We start from the raw sequence: 20,847 nt of genomic DNA on the forward strand, positions 1-20,847 counted from the left end.
ATATTTTTGATTACTATTAATTCAGCAATTGCTGTTTTTGAAAGAAATATTGTCTGCCTTTGAATCTTCTCAAAGAGAAGTTAAGAAGGTGTTCCTGGGATAGAAATATACTTGTTTGAGCACAAAACTAAAGGATTAAAGGAATCTGAATGTTGCAATTAGACTGGCTCCTGCCTCCAGTTTTAATAAAGCAGTATTTAACAAGGATATGGTCCCATATCGGTGTACCTTTTCCAATAGGAACTAAAAAAAATGTTGAGAATAAAATCTACAGTTGCCTCTTGCAGTATTTACACGTTAGTCTCTTTATACATGCAGGACTGGCGGGGACAGAGAATCATCATGTATAGGATTTCTGACTTGATATTATTTCCATCAAGGATTGTTGTCTGAATGAAATAAGCTGCTTTCCAGACCAGTATTGTACCGGGTACTTCGAGGGGAAGAAAGTAACAAAAATGTTGGCTGTTTGCCCCCTGTTGACTTTTGAGCACCTTTTGTAAATCAAGAGACCAAACGGTGTGAAAAGGACTGTAATCACTAATTCTGAACTCAAATAAAATCTCAAAACTGATCAGAAGTGTAGGTGTGCAATTGTAATTACGTTTTTTATCCTTTCTTGTTTTCTGCCATTTGGTTTTTTACACCTGACATTCGCAGCAAGGATGTGGGGAACCTTTTAGCACCTTTTGTTGGCAGGTTAACCCTGGGACCACCTGTTCCCGACGGGCCGAGTGGCCAGAAGGCTTCCTGACGGGCCGAGTGGCCAGAAGGCTTCCCGACGGGCTGCGGCTGTGGACTGTGAACGTGGCCGAAGGTCTTTATCGAGGCACCGCAGCGGTCTTGATGCCTTCCTGATCGCCGCGTAGAAGCCCAGCCAGGAGGAGCCGGGCCTTGCAGGTTGGAGTCCGGGCCGATGGACCCGCGCCTGGAGCCCGGCTTGCCACCATGGAGGCGTGAAGTGGGGCGTTGGCAACGGTGAGGCCTTGGCAGTGGTGAAGCCTCGCGACGATGGGGCTTCGGCGGTGAGGACCACCGTCAGGGGGGAGGGGAAGAACAATGGACGATTGGGGAGGGTGGGAGAACAAAAGGCAATGGGGACCCAGTGTGGGGGGGGGGGGGGGGGGGGGGGGAGAACAAAAGGACATACCGGCATGCTTTGGAACTCAGCGCCTTGGGTGGCTGCTATTTGTGTACATTGGGTGTACATGCAAAGATTTTCACTGTGCCTACTGTTAACTATAAGTTAGGGTTGAATGCAGTTGAGGCTGCAATCAATTCAGCTCTGATTATGATTATCTGCACTTTCTCAGTAACTAACACTAACATTTAGGGTGGCGCAGTGGTAGAGTTGCTGCCTCGCTGCGCCAGAGACCCGGGTTCCATCCTGATTGCAGGTGCTGTCTGCATGGAGTTTGCGTGACCTGCGTGGGTTTTCTCTGGGTGCTCCGGTTTCCTACCACGCTCCAATGACCTACAAGTTTGTAGGTCAATTGGCTTCTGCCGATTGTCCCTCGTGTGTAGGATAGAATTAGTGCGCAGGGATCGCTGGTCGGAGCAGACTCACTCGGTGGGCCGAAGGACCCTACGCTGCATTTCTAAAGTTAAACTATTCTGCAGTCTCTTTGTGTATGGCTTATAAACATAGCACAAAAAGCAAGGAAATTTGTGTTTGGTAGATTATTTCTTTGTTGTAACAATGCTTCTTGGCAATAAATCTTATACCGTTGGAAAGCCTGTTTATTTCCCTTTTAAATGGTGCCACATTTGTAAGGAACATGCATTTGTAGGATGAGCAGCAGAGCTGAGTATATGGGTTGCGCCCATGAAAAATTTGCCAAATCTTCTCTGCCAATGCCAAACAGCTTATTCTGTTGTTGCTATTGACTCTTGTTTTGAGCTTCTGGTACCCCCAGGTGCTGACAATCAGGTGCCTGATTGGCACCTGATTGGCAGCATCTGTGAGCATGGGCCCTGCTACAGTGGTCAGTAGGTGTCTGCTCCAAGAATCGGCATGACACGTTTGACTGATCTGGATAGGGCCCGTGCGATAGGGCAACTTCAAGCTGGTGTTCCGCAAAACCAAGTTGCGGCATTATTTGGAGTGAGCCCTAGTACCATCTCCAAAGTGAAGGCCAAGTTCCATATAACGGGGGATGTCAGAGACAGGCCGCGAAGTGGGCGTCCCAAGAAGACGACACCTGAAGAAGACCGTTTCCTCACCCTGTCAGCACTTAGGAACCGTAGGCTGTCTTCTACAGATTTGCAGTCAAGGTTTGCAGGACGATATGGCCGACGGCTCTCTGCCCAGACAATTCGGAACGGACTGCACGCAGCCGATCTCCGGTCTCATAGGGCTGCCAAGAGGCCTGCCATGACTGCCCTTCACCGTCAGGCCCGTTTGCGCTGGTGTCGGCAACACGTGCACTGGAACCTGAACATGTGGAGGAACGTTATGTTCAGCGATGAGTCCAGATTCTGCCTACGGCAGTTGTATCATAGGGTCAAAGTGTGGAGAAGACGCGGAGAACGCTATGCTGATTGCTGCACCGATAGAGTACCATCTTTTGGTGGAGGCAGTGTGATGGTGTGGGGCGGCATCTCCCTCACTGGAAAAACGAGGCTTGTCATCATTGGAGGCAATCTCAATGCAGAGAGATATCGAGATGAGATTCTGCAACCAGTGGCAATCCCATATCTCCACAGTCTGGGACCGAACTCTATCCTCCAAGATGACAATGCTCGCCCCCACAGAGCAGGGTTTCTCAGAGACTACCTCCAGAATTTGGGAGTGGAGAGGATGGAATGGCCTGCCAGCAGTTCTGACCTCAACCCCATTGAACACTTGTGGGATCAGCTTGGGCGTGCTGTTCGTGCCAGAGTGACCAACACAACCACGTTGGCTGACTTGCGACAAATGCTGGTTGAAGAATGGGATGCCATCCCACAACAGTGTGTGACCAGGCTGATGACCAGCATGAGGAGGAGGTGCCAGGCTGTTGTGGCTGTGTATGGTTCTTCCACACGCTACTGAGGCTCCTGTTTATTAAATGAATAAATTGTTAAATTGCCAATATGTCTTGTTTCTTCAGACTTCAATCATCCAATCCACCAAACAACACCGAACAAGAGTCAATGGCAGAATAAGCTGTTTGGCATTGGCAGAGAAGATTTGGCAGATTTTTCATGGGCGCAACCCACATACTCAGCTCTGCTGCTCATCCCACAAATGCATGTTCCTTACAATTGTGGCACCATTTAAAAGGGAAATAAACAGGCTTTCCAACGGTATAAAATTTATTGCCAAGAAGCATTGTTACAACAAAGAAATAATCTACCAAACACAAATTTCCTTACTTTTTGTGCTATGTTTATATATGTATGGCTTGATTGCACACGTGTATAGCACGATGTGACTGGGCAGCACGTAAAACAGTTACACTGTGTGGGAACAGGCCCTTCAGTCCAACTTGCCCACACCGACCAACATGCCCCATCTACACCTAGTCCCACCTGCCTGCGTTTGGTCCATATCCCTCTAAACCTGTCCTGTCTATGTACCTGTCTATGTTGCGATAGTCCCTGCCTCAGCTACCTCCTGCGGTAGCTTGTTCCATACACCCACCACCCTTTGTGTGGAAAAAGTTACCCTTCAGATTCCTATTAAATCTTTCTCTCTTCACCTTCAAGTCAAGTCAATTTTATTTGTGTAGCACATTTAAACACAACGCACGTTGACCAAAGTGCTGTACATCAGTGTAGATATTAAACAAGAACATACAAACCCTAACAGCACAGACATCCTATGTCCTCACTTTTTCGATTTCCCTTCTCTGGGCAAGAGACTCTGTGCATCTCCCCGATCTATTCCTCATGTGACAATACTAAACCAATTCTGGCAAAGCCTAGGGAAGGTCAAAGATGGAGACAGCCATCTGACACACTTCAAAAAGCTGGAGTAACTGGGGGACAGGCAGCATCTCTGGGGAGAAGGAAGGGGCGACGTTTCGGTGTCTAACTGCGGTGTAAACCAACATCTGCAGTTCCTTCCTCTCTAAACTGAGTCGGGGGGGTGGGTGGGTAGTAATCTCGGTGCCTCCTCCACACACCACCACCTCTTCTCACATCTGCAGCCTCCCACAGGGGTCAAAATGCAAGCCTATCTAAAACGTTGCCTTCTCTTGCTGAGGCTGGAAGGCGGGGAGAGAGCAGTCAAGTCAAGTCAATTTATTTGTATAGCACATTTAAAAACAACCCACGTTGACCAAAGTGCTGCACATCTGACTAGGGGAAAAAAAAAGAAACATACAGAGCAGTGTATCGATCAGTCGCCGGTGTATCAATGAGTCGCCAGTGTATCAATCAGTCTCCAGTGTATCAATCAGCCGCCAGTGTATCGATCAGTCGCCGGTGTATCAATCAATCAATCAGCCGCTCAGTGTATCAATCAGCCGCCAGTGTATCGATCAGTCGCCGGTGTATCAATCAGTCTCCAGTGTATCAATCAGCCGCCAGTGTATCAATCAATCAATCAGCCGCCAGTGTATCAATCAGCCGCCAGTGTATCAATCAGTCGCCAGTGTATCAATCAGTCGCCAGTGTATCCATTCACTGTAGCAAGTTGCAGCGGCTCCACTTCCGGGTCCGCCTCCCTCGTTCGCCCAACGAGCGGCCGGGGCAAAGGTCCGGGACCGTCTCCACTGGTGTCTCTCCACCGTCTCCCCGGCGTCTCTGAGCGTCGGCACCGTCTCCACCGAGTGTCCGGGCCCCGGCACCGACTCCCCCGGCTGGACAATGGCCGCCAGACTGCAGCTCCTCCGCCGGCATCTCCAGCCAGACCTTGTATCCTTTGCTCGCTGCTCCTCGCTCCCCGCCCGGAGACTGAGTCCGACAGTCGCCCTGATCCCCACTCTGAGCTGGGGCGAAGGGTTCACCCACCCGCCCTGCTACATAAACTACTTCCCTGCAGCCGCCTCGTCTCAAGGCAGCGCTGACGGCCACAGACAGGGTGGGCCGAAGGGCCTGCCGCTGTCACAGAGCTGTGCTGCATGGAAACCTCGGCCCACTTGGGTTGTTGCCCTGGACCTCTCAAGTTTAGACTTTGGGGAGGGTGGAGAGGCGGTTTGCCAGACGCTGCCTGGGTTAGAGGGTTCCAGCTACAGGGAGAGGGTACAGAGGAGGTTTGCCAGACGCTGCCTGGGTTAGAGGGTTCCAGCTACAGGGAGAGGGTACAGAGGAGGTTTGCCAGACGCTGCCTGGGTTAGAGGGTTCCAGCTACAGGGAGAGGGTACAGAGGAGGTTTGCCAGACGCTGCCTGGGTTAGAGGGTTCCAGCTACAGGGAGAGGGGGTACAGAGGAGGTTTGCCAGACGCTGCCTGGGTTAGAGGGTTCCAGCTACAGGGAGAGGGTACAGAGGAGGTTTGCCAGACGCTGCCTGGGTTAGAGAGTTCCAGCTACAGGGAGAGGGTACAGAGGAGGTTTGCCAGACGCTGCCTGGGTTAGAGGGTTCCAGCTACAGGGAGAGGGTACAGAGGAGGTTTGCCAGACGCTGCCTGGGTTAGAGGGTTCCAGCTACAGGGAGAGGGTACAGAGGAGGTTTGCCAGACGCTGCCTGGGTTAGAAGGTTCCAGCTACAGGGAGAGGGTACAGAGGAGGTTTGCCAGACGCTGCCTGCATTAGAGGGTTCCAGCTAGAGGGAGAGGATGGAGAGACTTGGATTGTTTTCTCTGGAGCGCTCGAGGATGAGAGGAGACACGATCAACATCTATAAAATTGAGAGGCGGAGTAGACAGGATAGACGGAAGCTTTCTCCCCAGTGCGGCAATGTAAAAGATTAGAGTGTTAACTAACTGGAATGTGCTGCTGGGGGGGGGGGGGGGGGGAGGGGGAGATATGATAGTGGCGTTTAAGAGACTTTTAGATGAGCACATGGACATGCAGTCAGAGGAGATTAGTTGATCTTGGCATCATGTTAGCACAGATATTGTGGGTTGATGGACCTGTTCCTCCACCATCCTGCTCTGTGTTTGTCGATGTTGACCAGGCTTGTCCCATTTGCCCGCAACCCACTAAACCCTTCCCATCTACATGTCTGTCCAACTAGAGTGATACAGTGTGGAAACAGGCCCTTCGGCCCAACTTGCCCACACCGGCCAACATGCCCCATATACACTAGTCCCACCTGCCTGCACTTGGTCCATATCCCTCCAAACCTGTCCTATCCATGTACCTGTCTAACTGTTTCTTAAATGTTGTGATAGTCCCAGCCTCAACTACCTCCTCCAGCAGCTCGTTCCATACACCCACCATGAAAAACGTTGCACCTCAGGTTCCTATTAAATTTTTACCCCTTCACCTTAAACCTGTGCCCTCTGGTCCTTGATTCCCCTACTCTGGGCAAGAGACTGTGCGTCTACCCGATCTATTCCTCTCATGATTTTGTGATGTATTTTAAAAGTTGTAATTCTATCCGCTTCTTACAGCTTCCTCTGGCAGCTCGTTCCAGATACGGACTGCATACCCTCTGAGTGATAAAAGCTGCCCCTGAGGTCCCTCTGAAATCTCTCCTCTCTCACCACAAGTCTGGGCTCTCTAGTGTTAGACTGTACAACTCAATGGCTATTGACATGTACTCTGACCTCAGCCTCTGTGGTGAAGAGAGGGACTCTGATCCCAACACCCGGAACGGATGTGGTGGGACTGTGTTACTGACGGATTGGCATTCAGTGAAATGTGGCCTGGATTAAAGCAAAAGAGGAAGGAACTACCATCACTGAATAGAGATTGATATTATTAATAATAATAAACGAGTGAGAATTGTCATAACATCGAACAGTGTGTGTATATATATATATTTATATATATTGTGATGTATTTGTAAAAGTTGTAATTCTATCCTCTTCTACAGCTTCATAATATATATATATACACACACACAATGTCTATATTTATACACGTATATTTGTGTGGATGTACATATATATTATATACACTGCAAGTAAGAATTTCATTGTTGTGTTTGGGACATTTAGATAGGCACATGACAATAAAACACTTAACTTTAAAGCGGAGATAGATAGATTCTAGATTAGTCGGGTGCCTGGGGTTATGGGGAGAAGGCAGGAGCATGGGGTTGAGATTGGAAGATAGATCAGCCATGATTGAATGGCGTAGACCTGATGGACCGAATGGCCTAATTCTGCTCCTGTTACCTATGACTTTATGACTCTTGTACAGAACAGGAACAGGCCCTTCAGCCCAACTCATCCGTGCCAGCCTTTTTGCCAATCTACCCCAGAGTCATACATCAATCCAGGAGCTGTTCCATTAAATCCCTTCCCTGACCTCTCTAGGGCTTTGTCATTCGCCATAAAGTGTCTTGACCAGAATTCATTATGATGCTCCAATTGTGGCCTAATCTGTGATTTATTCAGGTTTAACAAAATGAGAGTGACTCATTTTGCAGTCACTGGTTTATACAAAATACTGGAGTAACTCAGTGGGACAGGCAGCATCTCTGGAGAACACGGAGCAGAAGTCTGAAGAAGGGTACTGGCCCAAAGCGTCACCTATCCATGTTCTCCAGAGATGCTGCCTGACCCGCTGAGTTATTCCAGCACTCTGAAATGTCACCTATCCATGTTCTCAACAGATGCTGCCTGACCCGCTGAGTTACTCCAGCACTCTGTGTCTATCTTTGGTATAAACCTGCATCTGGTACGTTGTTTCTACTACAATTAAAAGACATTTGGGCAGATATATGGGCAGGAAGGGTTTAGAGGGATATGAGCCAAATACAGACACAAGGGGCTAGTCCATTCTGCCAACTTGGTCGGCATGGACATGCTGGGCTGAAGGGCCTCTCTCTGTGCTGCACAGCTCTATGACTCTGTCACTACCTGCGTTTAAGAGTCGCAACTAATTCTACATCCACCACCACTCCAGGTGCTACCGTACAGATTACCAGTTTATTGAAAGGAAAAAAAAGGTTTGCATAGAAATCTCTGGTTCATGAATTTTTTTCTGTCTTCACTTTTCCGTCAAAAAACATACATTCAACATCAAACAAAATGCCATCACGAGGGCGGTGATTTTTTTCCTTTATCCGTGCATCAGAAACCCTCTCCCACCTCTGCAGAAGGAGCTTCAACTTCCTCTCCAGGTACTTTCCGGTGAGTAATTGGGAGAAATTGGTCGTCTCATCTGAAGGAGGGTCTCACGTTGGCGCAGCGGGTAGAGCTGCTGCCTCACGGCGCCAGAGACCCGGGTTCCATCCTGACTACGGGCGCTGTCTGTACGGAGTTTGTACGTTCACCCCGTGACCTGCGTGGGTTTCCTCCAGGTGCTCCGGTTTCCTCCCACACTCCAAAGACGTGCGGCTTTGTAGGTTAATTGGCTTCCATAAAGAATGTAATTTGTCCCTAGTGTGTGTAGGATAGTGCTAGTGTACGGGGGTGACCGCTGATCAGCACGGACTTGGTGGGACGAAGGGCCTGTTTACGTGCTCTATCTCTAAAACTAAACTGAAGGGTCCTGACGTGAAACATCACATCTATACACTAAAACTCTCTTTGTTTGTTTGATTGCTCCAGAACTACAACCAAAAGGGTACGCAATAGCGAGACAATTTTAGGCCCACCTTACTCACCATCGTTCCTTTGGTGCTAATGGAAGTTTCATTGAGATCGTTATATTTTTAGTTATTCACATTTTAAAGTTTAAATCTACCTCCTAGGGAGGGGGGAGGGAGGGAGGGAGGGAGGAAAGGAGGGGTGGAGGGAGGGAGGGAGGGAAGGAGGAGGGAGGATAAGGGGGGTGGGGATGGAGTGGGGAGGGGAAGGGGAGGAGAGGGGGGAGGGGTGTGTGAAGGGGGGAAGGGGAGGGGGGAGGGGGATGTGAAGGGAGGGGGAGGAGAGGGGGAGGAGGGGAGGAGAGGGAAGAGGGGAGAGGGGAGGGGGGAGGGGGGAGGAGGAAAGGGGAGGGGGGAGGAGAGGGGAGGGAGGGGGGAGGGAGAGGGGAGGAGAAGGGAGGAGAAGGGAGGGGGGAAGTGGAGGGGAGGGGGGAAGTGGAGGGGAGGGGGGAAGTAGGGGGGAGGGGAGAGGAGAGGAGGGGGCAGGGCAGTGGGGAGGAGAGCGTGCTGCACCATTGCAGGAGAGGCTTGGGCCCAATCGGTCCACTTGGTCTAGTCTCCTGTAAAATTGTAAACTCCCCCTCGTGTGTCAAGTCAAGTCAAGTCAATTTTATTTGTATAGCACATTTAAAAACAGCCCACGTTGACCAAAGTGCTGCACATCTGATTAGGAAAAAAAAAAAAAGAGACATATAGTGGCAGGCAGCCAAACACAACGGCGCGGCCATCTTGAACAAAATGTTTAACTAAAGCAGAATCGCTGGTCGGTGCGGACTCGGTGGGCTGAAGGGCCTGTTTCTGTGCTGTATCTCTTTTGGTCGAGACCCTTCTTCAGACAAAGCAGATAATACTTTGTTTCCAGACTATATCTATAATATCGAACACCACATAAAGCAGAATAAAACAAGCATGTTTTTTGTGTATAAAATTGTTCAAGGAATTACTCGCGTTATTTATTGAACCTCTCTTTATTTCTAGCTACACAGTGGACAGGGGTCACCTTGCCCCGGGGCAGAGGCAGTTCTACGAGGAAAATGGATTCCTTCACGTTAAAAAATTGGTTTCTGATGAGAATCTGGAGATTTTTAGGTAAGTTATTGTGTTTAAAAAAAAAAAGAAACTTGCATGGATTTAGTAGAGTAGGCAGAACAATAGGGAGAGGTGATAATGACACTTCGGATAGACACAAATTGCTGGAGTAACAGCGGGTCAGGCAGCATCTGTGGAGAACATGGATAGGTGACGTTTCACAGAGTGCTGGAGTAACTCAGTGGATCAGGCAGCATCTGTGGAGAACATGGATAGGTGACGTTTCACAGAGTGCTGGGGTAACTCAGCGGGTCAGGCAGCATCTGTGGAGAGAAGGAATGGGTGATGTTTCAAGTCGAAACAAAGTGAAACTTATCTGAGTAGTAAATGTTATATTGATTGATTGAAAGATACAGCATGAAAACAGGCCCTTTGGCCCACCGCGTCCACATCGATCACCCTTTCACACTAGTTGTATGTTATCCCACTTTCTCATCCACTCCCTGCACACTAGAGGACAATTAACCTTCAAACCCGCACGTCTTTGAAGTGTGGGAAGAAACTGGAGCACCCGGAGAAAACCCACGCGGTCACGGGGAGAACGTGCAAACTCCACACACACAGACAGCACTCGGGGTCAGGATCAAAGCCTGGTCTCTGGCAATGTGAGGCGTGTTTCCACGCTGTATCTAAACTGAACTAGTGTATGTGTGTGTGTATGTATATAGATATATATATACATATATATATATAAGGTATCACAAAATGCTGGAGTAACTCAGCAGGACAGGCAGCATATCAGGAGAGAAGGAATGGGTGACGTTTCGGGTCGAGACCCTTCTTCAGACTGACGTCAGCGGGGCGGGACAAAGGAAGGATATAGGTGGAGACAGGAAAATAGAGGGAGAACTGGAAATGGGGAGGGGAAGAGAGGGACAGAGGAACTATCTAAAGTTGGAGAAGTCAATGTTCATACCACAGGGCTGCAAGCGAAATATGAGGTGCTGTTCCTCCAATTTCCAGTGGGCCTCACTATGGCACTGGAGGAGGCCCATGACAGAAAGGTCAGACTGGGAGTGGGAGGGGGAGTTGAAGTGTTCAGCCACAGGGAGATCAGGTTGGTTAAGGCGGACTGAGCGAAGGTGTTGAGCGAAACGAACGCCGAGCCTGTGTTTGGTCTCACCGATGTAGAGAAGTTGACATCTGGAACAGCGGATACAATAGATGAGGTTGGAGGAGGTGCAGGTGGACCTCTGTCTCACCTGGAAAGACTGTTTGGGTCAGGATGGAGTTGAGGGGGGAGGTAGAGGGACAGGTGTTGCATCTCCTGCGGTTGCAGGGGAAAGTGCCCGGGGATGGGGTGGTTTGGGTAGGAAGGGACGAGTGGACCAGGGAGTTACGGAGGGAACGGTCTCTGCGGAACGCAGAAAGGGGAGGGGATGGGAAGATATGGCCAGTGGTGGGGTCCCGTTGGAGGTGACGGAAATGTTGGTGGATGATTTGTTGGATCCGCTGGCTGGTGGGGTGGAAGGTGAGAACGAGGGGGGTTCTGTCCTTGTTACGAATGGGGGGAGGGGGAGCAAGAGCGGAGCTGCGGGATGTAGATGAGACCCTAGTGAGAGCCTCATCTATAATGGAGGAAGGGAAGCCCCGTTTCCTGAAGAATTAGGATATATATATATATAGAATGTATAAGAATGAGATATATATATATATTATACAACTTTGATGACTGAAATGAATATTGTTTGGGTTCACAGAGAGGAGTTTGAAAAGATCTGTCGTAAGGAAGTTTTGATCCCAGGATTAATGGTGATGAAGGATGTGAGCATCGCCAAGACTGAGTACGTTCCCGATCAGCAGGCTGTCTCCAAGATCCAAGATTTCCAAAACAATGAGATACTTTTTAAGTATTGTTGCCTTCCAGAGGTGAGAGCCCACGTTTAAATGGGACGGTGTGGCCTGGCAGGTTATTTATCACATGTACCGAGCGAGGTACAGTGAAATTCATTTTTGTATACAGTTCATTGCAATTATCACTATGGTGCAAACGCACTCAGATACATCTTAGATAAGCACTCGGGTACAGTACAAGTAGAGCAGTAGGACACTGAGACACCAGACAGAGTCGCCAGTTTTAAGTCCATGTTGTGGTAAGTGCTGGATCTAGATCTTGAAATGCCAAATGTACCGAGTTTATTTAATCCCAGAGCATTTAATTGTGATCTACACCGGAATATAAACTATGAGATGTTTACTTTAGCCTTTAGAGATAGTGCGGAAGCAGGCCCTTCGGCCCACTGAGTCCGTGCCGACCAGCGATCTCCCCACACACTAGCACTATCCCACACACACCAGGGACAATTTACAATTTTTACCAAAGCCAATTAATCGGGATGTGTTTGGGTTGTGGGTGGAAACCGCAACACCCGGAGAAAACCCACTCGGTCACGGGTTAACATACAAACTCCATACAGACCGTAGTCAGGATCGAACCCGGGTCTCTAGTGTGCGGGATGGAACTAGTATACGGGGTGATGGTTGGACAGTCTGGGCTGAAGGGCCTGTTTCCGCTATATCTCTAAATTAAACTAAATATTTGCAATGCTTATCTAATACAGATTAGTTCAATTTAGTTCATTGTCACGTGTACCGAGGTACAGTGAGAAGCTTTTGTTGCGCGCTAACCAGTCAGCGGAAAGACAATACATGATCACAATCGAGCCGTCTACAGTCTATAGATACATGATAAGGAAATAACGTTTAGTACAAGATAAAGTCCGATCAAGGATAGTCCGAGGGTCACCAATGAGGTAGATAGTAGCTCAGCACTGCTCTCTGGTTGTGGTAGGATGGTTCAGTTGCCTGATAACAGCCGGGAAGAAACTGTCCCTTTAACTTAATTCTTTAACCTAACCTGTGTAGTGTCCTTGCAGTAGAAATTTAGAGATACAGCGCGGAAACAGGCCCTTCGGCCCACCGAGTCCGCGCCGCCCAGCGATCCCCGCACACTAACATTATCCTACACACTACACAGGGACAATTTTTTGCATTTTACCCAGTCAATTAGCCTACATACCCGCACGTCTTTGGAGTGTGGGAAGAAACCGAAGATCTCGGAGAAAACCCACACAGGTCCCGGGGAGAACGTACAAACTCCGTACAGACGGCGCCCGTAGTCAGGATCGAACCTGAGTCTCCGGCGCTGCATTCGCTGTAAGGCAGCAACTCTACCACTGCACCACCGTGCTGCCCGTGAAATTATATCTGTGTAATCAGCCTTTTGCGTAAAAGTGCTTTCTAAACATGGTTTCTGTTTTTAGATCTTGAAGTATGTGGAGTGTTTTACTGGGCCCGACATCATGGCAATGCACACTATGCTCATCAACAAGCCTCCGGACTCCGGTAACACAAGGAAGGACTTATCGTGCATGTCTTTAACCCCAGAATAGTGAAGCCATTTTAGTTTAGAGATACAGCGCGGAAACAGGCCCTTCGGCCCACCCAGTCCGTGCCGACCAGCGATCCCCGCACACTAACGCTATCCTCCACATGCACACGGGACAATTTACACTTACACCAAGCCAATTAACCTACAGACCTGCACGTCTTTGGAGTGTGGGAGGAAACCGGAGCACCCGGAGACAACCCACGCAGGTCACGGGGAGAACGTACAAACTCCGTACAGACAGCGCCCGTAGTCAGGATCGAACCAAGGTTTCTGCAGCTGTGAGGCAGCAGCTCTACCCGCTGCGCCACCGTGACACCCACTTATCATAGAGTGATACAGCACGTAAACAGGCTCCTCAGGCTAACCCATCCATGCCAACCAACACGCCCCATCTATTCCAGTCTCAGTTTCCTGTGTTTGACCCACATCCCTCTAAACCTATCCAGGTTTAGTTTATTGTTGCATGTGCCGAGGTACAGGGAAAAGCTATTGTTAGCTTGCACCTGTCCAAGTGTCTTTGAAATGTTGTTATAATACCTACTTCAACTGGCTCCTCTGGCAGCTCGTTCCATACTCCCACCACCCTCTGTGTGAAAAAGATACCCCTCAGGTTCCTATTAAATCTTTCCCCTCTCACCTTAAACATTTGGCTCTTAATTACCCTGCCCGGCGCTCCAAGGATTAGAGTCCTAGCTGACCCAACCTCTCCCTGTTCTGCATGCCATCACAAGGCCACAAGTGATAGTAGGCAAAGTAAGAGGGGAATGCTCATAGGTGATAGGAGCAGAAGTAGGCCATTCGGCCCAACAAGTCTACTCCACCATTCAATTATGGCTGATCTATCTCTCCCTCCCAACCCCATTCTCCTGCCTTCTCCCCATGACCCCTGACAGGCCTTGAGTCTTGGCAACAGCCTGGTAAATCTTCCTGATCAAGATGCCTCATCTCCACTAGTCCCATCTGCCCACATTTGGCCCATATCCCTGCAGCATCGTCGCACATCTTCCCTGCACACTTTCCAGTTCATTGGTACCATTCCTGTGGCAGGGTGACAGAAACCGAACACAGAAGAGCCTGTTTTCACGCTGCATGACCATGATTCTATAGGTCAGCCATGATTGAATGGTGGAGTCGACAATGGGCCGAATGGCCTAATTCTGCTCCTATCACTTATGAACTTGTGAACTCATCTACTTAAGTTTCACTTGATTGTATTTATGTATCGTGTCATCTGTTCTGGTCAGGTAGTATGCAAAAGAAAGCTTTTCACTGTACCTCAGTGCACGTGACAATAATTACACCCCTAAACATAGAAACATAGACATAGAAAATAGGTGCAGGAGTCGGCCATTCGGCCCTTCCAGCCTGCACCGCCATTCAATATGATCATGGCTGATCATCCAACTCAGTATCCCGTACCTGCCTTCTCTCCATACCCCCTGATCCCTTTAGCCACAAGGGCCAAATCTAACTCCCTCTTAAATATAGCCAATGAACTGGCCTCAACTACCTTCTGTGGCAGAGAATTCCACAGATTCACCACTCTCTGTGTGAAAAAAAACGTTCTCATCTCGGTCCTAAAAGACTTCCCCCTTATCCTTAAACTGTGACCCCTTGTTCTGGACTTCCCCAACATCGGGAACAATCTTCCTGCATCCAGCCTGTCCAACCCCTTAAGAATTAAGAAACCTAATTATAAAGCTAATTGCTCTGTTGCTTTAGTTTATATATTGACACATGTGGAGAGATAGTGAAAAGCTTATTCTGCATGCTGTCATAAGCTCAGGTGCTAGGAGCAGAATTAGGCCATTCGGCCCATCCAGTCTACTCCGCCATTCAATCATGGCTGATCTATCTCTCCCTCCCAACCCCGTTCTCCTGCCTTCTCCCCGTAACCCCTGACACCCCTGATCATCGAGCTAAAAACACTAAAGGCTGTTTGTTACGTTGTTTATTAGAGTTAAGTGTCGATCTGAGCAACCGCTGGTCAATTTCTACGCCTCGCCACAATAACCAGACTGTGTTATCTAGAGGACTGTGACAGGGAGGGTGTTGTGTAACGTGTTATTTCCGTGTGCACACGCTCGCAGGCATGAAGACGTCACGCCACCCGTTACATCAGGACCTGCATTATTTCCCGTTCCGGCCGGCGCAGCAGATCGTGTGTGCGTGGACGGCCATGGAGAGGGTTCACCGCGACAACGGATGCCTGGTCGTGCTCCCGGGGACCCACACTGGCAGCCTGAGGCCTCACGTGTACCCCGACTGGCCCGTGAGTCTAGCGACCGCGTGACCCACACCGGCAGCCTGAGGCCACACGTGTACCCCCGACTGGCCCGTGAGTCCAGCAACCGCGTGAAAGGCCCAGACAGAGTGGATGAACAGAGGACGTTTCCACTAGTGGGAGAGTCTAGGACCAGAACAAGGGGCCACAGTTTAAGGTCCAGAACCAGGGGCCACAGTTTAGGAATAAGGGGTCGGCCATTTGGAACAGAGATGAGGAAAAACTTTTTCACTCAGAGAGTTGTGAATCTGTGGAATTCTCTGCCTCAGAAGGCAGTGGAGGCCGATTCTCTGAATGCATTCAAGAGAGAGCTAGATAGAGCTCTTAAGGATAGCGGAGTCAGGGGGTATTGGGAGAAGGCAGGAACGGGGTACTGATTGAGAATGATCAGCCATGATCACATTGAATGGCGGTGCTGGCTCGAAGGGCTGAATGGCCTCCTCCTGCACCTATTGTCTATTGTTTAAGGCACAGCCTCAGAATTAAAGGACGTTCCTTTAGGAAGGGTGATGAGGAGGCAATAGTGTCAAAGGCACTATTCTGATTTACTGCAAGGCATATCTGTGGTGAATCTGTGGAACCTCCTTGCTACAGACGGCTGTGGAGGCCACAAGTCAGTGGGTATCTTTAAGGCGGAGATAGCATAGATTGTTGATTAGTGAGGGTGTCAGGGGCTATGGGGAGAAGGCGGGAGAATGGGGTTAGGGGGGAGAGATAGATCAGCCATGATTGAATGGCGGAATAGACTGGATGGGCCGAATGGCTTAACTCTGCTCCTATCACTGATGAACAAGTTGGCACACAGCCCAGGCGACTATTTGCGCGCTGGCCACAGAAGCAGATCTACAAGCTCTTATTACAGTGGCAGCACATTCTTAAATCCCTTATCCTGTATCTGCACACTGGAAGTGGATCAACTGTAATCATTGTCTTTCCGCTGACTGGTTAGCGCGCAACAAAAGCTTCTCACTGTACCTCGGTACACGTGACAATAAACTGAACTGAAACTGACCTTATGAAGACGAAGAACGGTCTCGACCCGAAACGTCACCCTCATCCTCCCCCCCCCACAGATGCTGCCTGACCCGCTGAGTTACTCCAGCACTCTGTGTCTATCAGCCCAACAAGAGTCTCCTGCCCCAGACGCAGTGGCTACACCGCCAGCCGAGAGCGGTCTTGCTTTGCTTAGACATAGAAGATACAGGTGCAGGAGGAGGCCATTCGGCCCTTCGAGCCAGCACCGCCCGCCAGAGTTGCCGTTGGTGACGTGCGCTCTCCCCTTCTCTTCCTTCCCCAGGGTGGCGTCAATAAGATGTACCACGGTATCCACGGCTACGACCCCAGTCACCGCCGGCTTGGACTGGAGATGGACAAGGGTGACACGGTCTTCTTCCACCCCCTGCTCATCCACGGCTCAGGAGCCAACGGGACCACCGGCTTCCGCAAGGTGGGGGGGGGGGGGGGAGGGGTGGGGTGGGGGGGGGGAGGGGGGAGGGGACTGGGTAGAGAGGAGAGGGGTGGAGAGGGGAGGGGGGGGAGAGGATGGAGAGGGGAGGGGATGGAGAGGGGTGGACAGGGGTGGGAGGGGTGAGGAATGGAGAGGTGGGGAGGGGAGGGATGGAGAGGGGAGGGGTGAGGAGTGGTGGGGTGGGGTGTGGAGGGGAGGGGTGGCTGCTGGTGAGTGGGGAGGGGACGGAGGTGAGGAGAGGGGAGAGAGAGGGGTGGGGAGGGGGTGGGGAGGGGAGGGATGGAGAGGGGAGGGATGGAGAGGGGAGGGGTGGCTGCTGGGGAGTGGGAGGCAAGGGGTGAGGAGTGGAGAGGTGGGGTGTGTAGGGGAGGGGAGGGAAAGGGATGGCGAAGTAGAATAACATAGAAACTAGTGTGTGAACGGGTGATTGCTGGTCGGCATGGACTCGTTGGGCCGAAGGGCCTGTTTCCATGCTGCATCTCCAAAGTAAGCTAAATTAAACCGTTTCACTTCATGAAGGTGAATCACAAGTAATTGTCAGTCAACGAATATTGTAAGTGAGTGGTGGCATTGTTGATCTTACATTGAACAATGTTTTGGCTACAAGATAGACTTGCTGTGCTGTGTGTGCTTTGACCACAGGCCATATCCTGCCACTATGCCAGTGCGGACTGCCGTTACATAGACGTTAAGAACACCAGCCAGGAGAACATCGAAGAAGAGGTTCTCGAAATAGGGCGCAAGAAATATGGCATTGACAAAGATACGACTTTGGCGGTAAGTCCTTGAAATCGTGCATCTTGGGGACAGAGATGGGACCAACAATATTTAAGGGGACTCTGAAACTGTCTGGGCCTTGTGGTGACTCTTTTGTGTACGGTGTACGCAAGATTTAATCGGAATCTGAGGGGTAACTTTTTCACACAGAGAGTGGTGGGTGTATGGAACAAGCTGCCGGAGGAGGTAGTTGAGGCTGGGACTATCCCAACGTTTAAGAAACAGTTAGACAGGTACATGGATAGGACAGGTTTGGAGGGATATGGGCCATGAGCAGGCAGGTGGGACTAGTGTAGATGGGACATGTTGGCCGGTGTGGACAAGTTGGGCCGAAGGGCCTCTTTGCACACTGTGTGATTCTGTGACTCTGGACGCTGCTAAACTAGTGCATTCTTCTCTCCTTTGCAGGATATCTGGCGTTTCAAGGGTCGCCTTGTACAAGGAGAGAGAACGAACCTGTGACCTTGTTCTGGGGTTGAGAAACCGGTTGAGGAAGCTGGGGAGATTGGCATCACATGTGCTTTACAGGCATTGCAGCGACTAATTCATTACTTTTCTTTACAAATGATAATCTACTTTCAATGTACTTTCAGTATACATCACATGTGTAACAACGTGTACGAAATAACTGCAGATGCTGGTTTAAAATCGAAGGTAGACACAGAGTGCCGGAGTAACTCAGTGGGTCAGGCAGCATCTGTGGAGAACATGGATAGGTGACGTTTCACAGAGTGCTGGAGTAACTCAGCGGGTCAGGCAGCATCTCTGGAGAAAAGGAATGGGTGACGTTTTGGGATCGAGACCCTTCTTCAGACTGATGTCAGGGGAGGGGGGTGGGACTTTATGCCTTTAACCTGGAGCTGTCTCAACATACTGGGGACAGGCGTGGACTGGGGACAGGCGTGGGGAGGAGCAAATTGAACATGCTGACGTGGGGATGTACTGAAGATGCGGCAGACTGCCAGTGTGGACGGGGCCTCCAGACTATGGATCATCTCCTGAGCTGTGACATGCTGCCCGACACACGCACTGTAAAGGATCTTGCACAGGCCAATCACGTGGCACTAAAACTTGCTTGCTGTTGGCAAACATCTGGGTGATGACACGAATAAATAAAATCTTGAAGAAGGGTCCCGACCCGAACTGTCACCTTTCAATGTTCTCCAGAGATGCTGCCTGACCCGCTGAGTTACTCCAGCACTCTGCATCTTTTATTTTGTAAACCGGCATCTGCAGCTCCTTGGGTCTACACAGTCCTATCCACAGTCATAACCCATTGGCAGATATCAGAGTTTTGTTGTACTTGATATTGTTTAATTCTTTTGAAGTTTCTTTTAATTCAATAAATTCGCACTTTCACCAGTTTTAATCACACCTGTGTTTCCGTAATGTTAGGCCTTAATTATACAATGTTGTGGGTATTCTGCCCTGTACTAGTTTAATGTTGCTGTCGGAATGAAGTTTATTGTCATCTGTACAGGTGGGTACAGTGAGATACAGGGAGATAGTTTATTGTCACCTGTACAGGTGGGTACAGTGAGATACAGTGAGATAGTTTATTGTCACCTGTACAGGTGGGTACAGTGAGACAGTTTATTGTCACCTGTACAGGTGGGTACAGTGAGATACTTTGCTTTGCAGACAACTTTTACGAGGATGTTGCCAGACTCGAGTTTCCGTGCTGTTTCTCTAAACTAAAGAAGGTATTTATTCACAAAATGCTGGAGTAACTCAGCGGGTCAGGCAGCATCTCGGTAAGAGAAGGAATGGGTGACGTCACCCATTCCTTCTCTCCTGAGATGCTGCCTGACCCGCTGAGTTACTCCAGCATTTTGTGAATAAATTCCTTCGATTTGTACCAGTATCTACAGTTATTTTCTTCCTCTAAACTGAAGATGCCTTTTTGCAAGCCGGTTTTCAATCTCCACCAGGGGATGCTGTCGGTGTGAGTTTGTTGACCTCTATGTCCTACTGTGTGTGTGTGTGTGTGTGTGTGTGTGGTGTAGCTGTGTAATTAGGTTCACATTTTGAACCCACGTCCATTATTCCAAAGGTTCCACAACCACTTTCTGAAATTGTAGCAGTTAGAAGCAAGGTGACAATGACATCACTTGTTCCAGAACGTTCTAACATTCCGGACAAAATTGGTGGAATTTGTGAAGAAGCAGGTTTATCATTGTCACGTGTACCGAGGTACAGCGAAAAGCTTTGTTCTGCGTGCTGTCCAAACAGATCAGATAATACCACACACAAATACATTCAGGTCCAACTCAAGTACAACAGGTGGAGCAAAGGGGGAGATACAGAGTGCAAGTTCTCAGCATTGTAGCGCATCAATTCGACAGACAAAGTCCAATGTCCGCAATGGGGGTAGAGGTGAATCGGACAGTACCCCCAGCTTATGGAAGGGCCGTTCAGAAGCCTGATAACAGAGGGAAGAAGCTGTCCCTGAGTCTGGTGGTGGTGCGCTTTTCAAGCTTCTGTACCTTCTGCCGGACGGGAGCGGGGAGAAGAAGGAATGACCGGGGTGGGACAAGGCTTTGATTATGTTGGCTGGTTTTTCTGAGGCAGCGTGAAGTGGAGATGGAGTCACAGTCTCTCTTCCCCCTCCCTCTCTTCCCCCCCCCCCCCCCCCCCCCCCCCCCCCCCCCGCCCCCTCTCCTCTGGGAAAGACATTGTCAAGCTTGAAAGGGTTCAGAAAAGACTTACAATGATGTTGCCAGGACTAGAGGGTGTGAGCTACAGGGAGAGGTTGAGCAAGGCTGGGTCTCTATTCCTTGGAGCGCAGGAGGATGAGGGGAGATCTTATAGAGGTGGACAAAATCATGAGAGGAATAGATCAGGTAGACGCACAGAGTCTCTTGCCCACAGTAGGGGAATCGAGGACCAGAGGATATAGGTTTAAGGTAAAGGGGGAAAGAATGAATAGGAATCTGAGGGTGTAACTTTTTCACACACAGGGTGGTGGGTGTATGGAACAAGCTGCCAGAGGAGGTAGTTGAGGCTGGGACTATTGCAATATTTAAGAAACAGTTAGACAGGTACATGGATAGGACAGGTTTGGAGGGATAGACAATATTCAATGTGATCATGGCTGATCATTCTCAATCAGTACCCCGTTCCTGCCTTCTCCCCATATGGACCAAACGCAGGGCAGGTGGGACTAGTGCAGATGGGGCATGTTGGTCGGTGTGGGCAGGTGGGGCCGA

At 49.7% G+C, this 20,847-nt stretch overlaps 2 protein-coding genes across 2 annotated transcripts in view; both read left to right on the forward strand.

Annotated features, from left to right (window-relative positions):
- Positions 1 to 4,643: 4,643 nt before the first annotated feature.
- Positions 4,644 to 18,522, forward strand: phyh (phytanoyl-CoA 2-hydroxylase). The gene is made up of 9 exons (XM_078419449.1): positions 4,644 to 4,842; positions 8,116 to 8,171; positions 9,608 to 9,718; positions 11,419 to 11,587; positions 12,982 to 13,063; positions 15,200 to 15,381; positions 16,691 to 16,840; positions 17,504 to 17,638; positions 18,047 to 18,522. Exons 1-9 carry the CDS (start codon positions 4,795 to 4,797, stop codon positions 18,098 to 18,100), a joined length of 987 nt encoding a protein of 328 aa, XP_078275575.1. The 5' UTR covers positions 4,644 to 4,794; the 3' UTR covers positions 18,101 to 18,522.
- A 571-nt stretch (positions 18,523 to 19,093) lies between these two features.
- ucmaa (upper zone of growth plate and cartilage matrix associated a) overlaps positions 19,094 to 20,847 on the forward strand; it is a 6,683-nt gene continuing 4,929 nt past the window's right edge. The window contains exon 1 of the mRNA XM_078419379.1: positions 19,094 to 19,118. Within this exon, the coding sequence (XP_078275505.1) occupies positions 19,094 to 19,118 (25 nt within the window). The remainder of the gene's footprint in view (positions 19,119 to 20,847) is intronic.

This window comes from Rhinoraja longicauda, chromosome 23 (assembly GCF_053455715.1).
Source record: "Rhinoraja longicauda isolate Sanriku21f chromosome 23, sRhiLon1.1, whole genome shotgun sequence".
Lineage (NCBI taxonomy): Eukaryota > Metazoa > Chordata > Chondrichthyes > Rajiformes > Arhynchobatidae > Rhinoraja > Rhinoraja longicauda.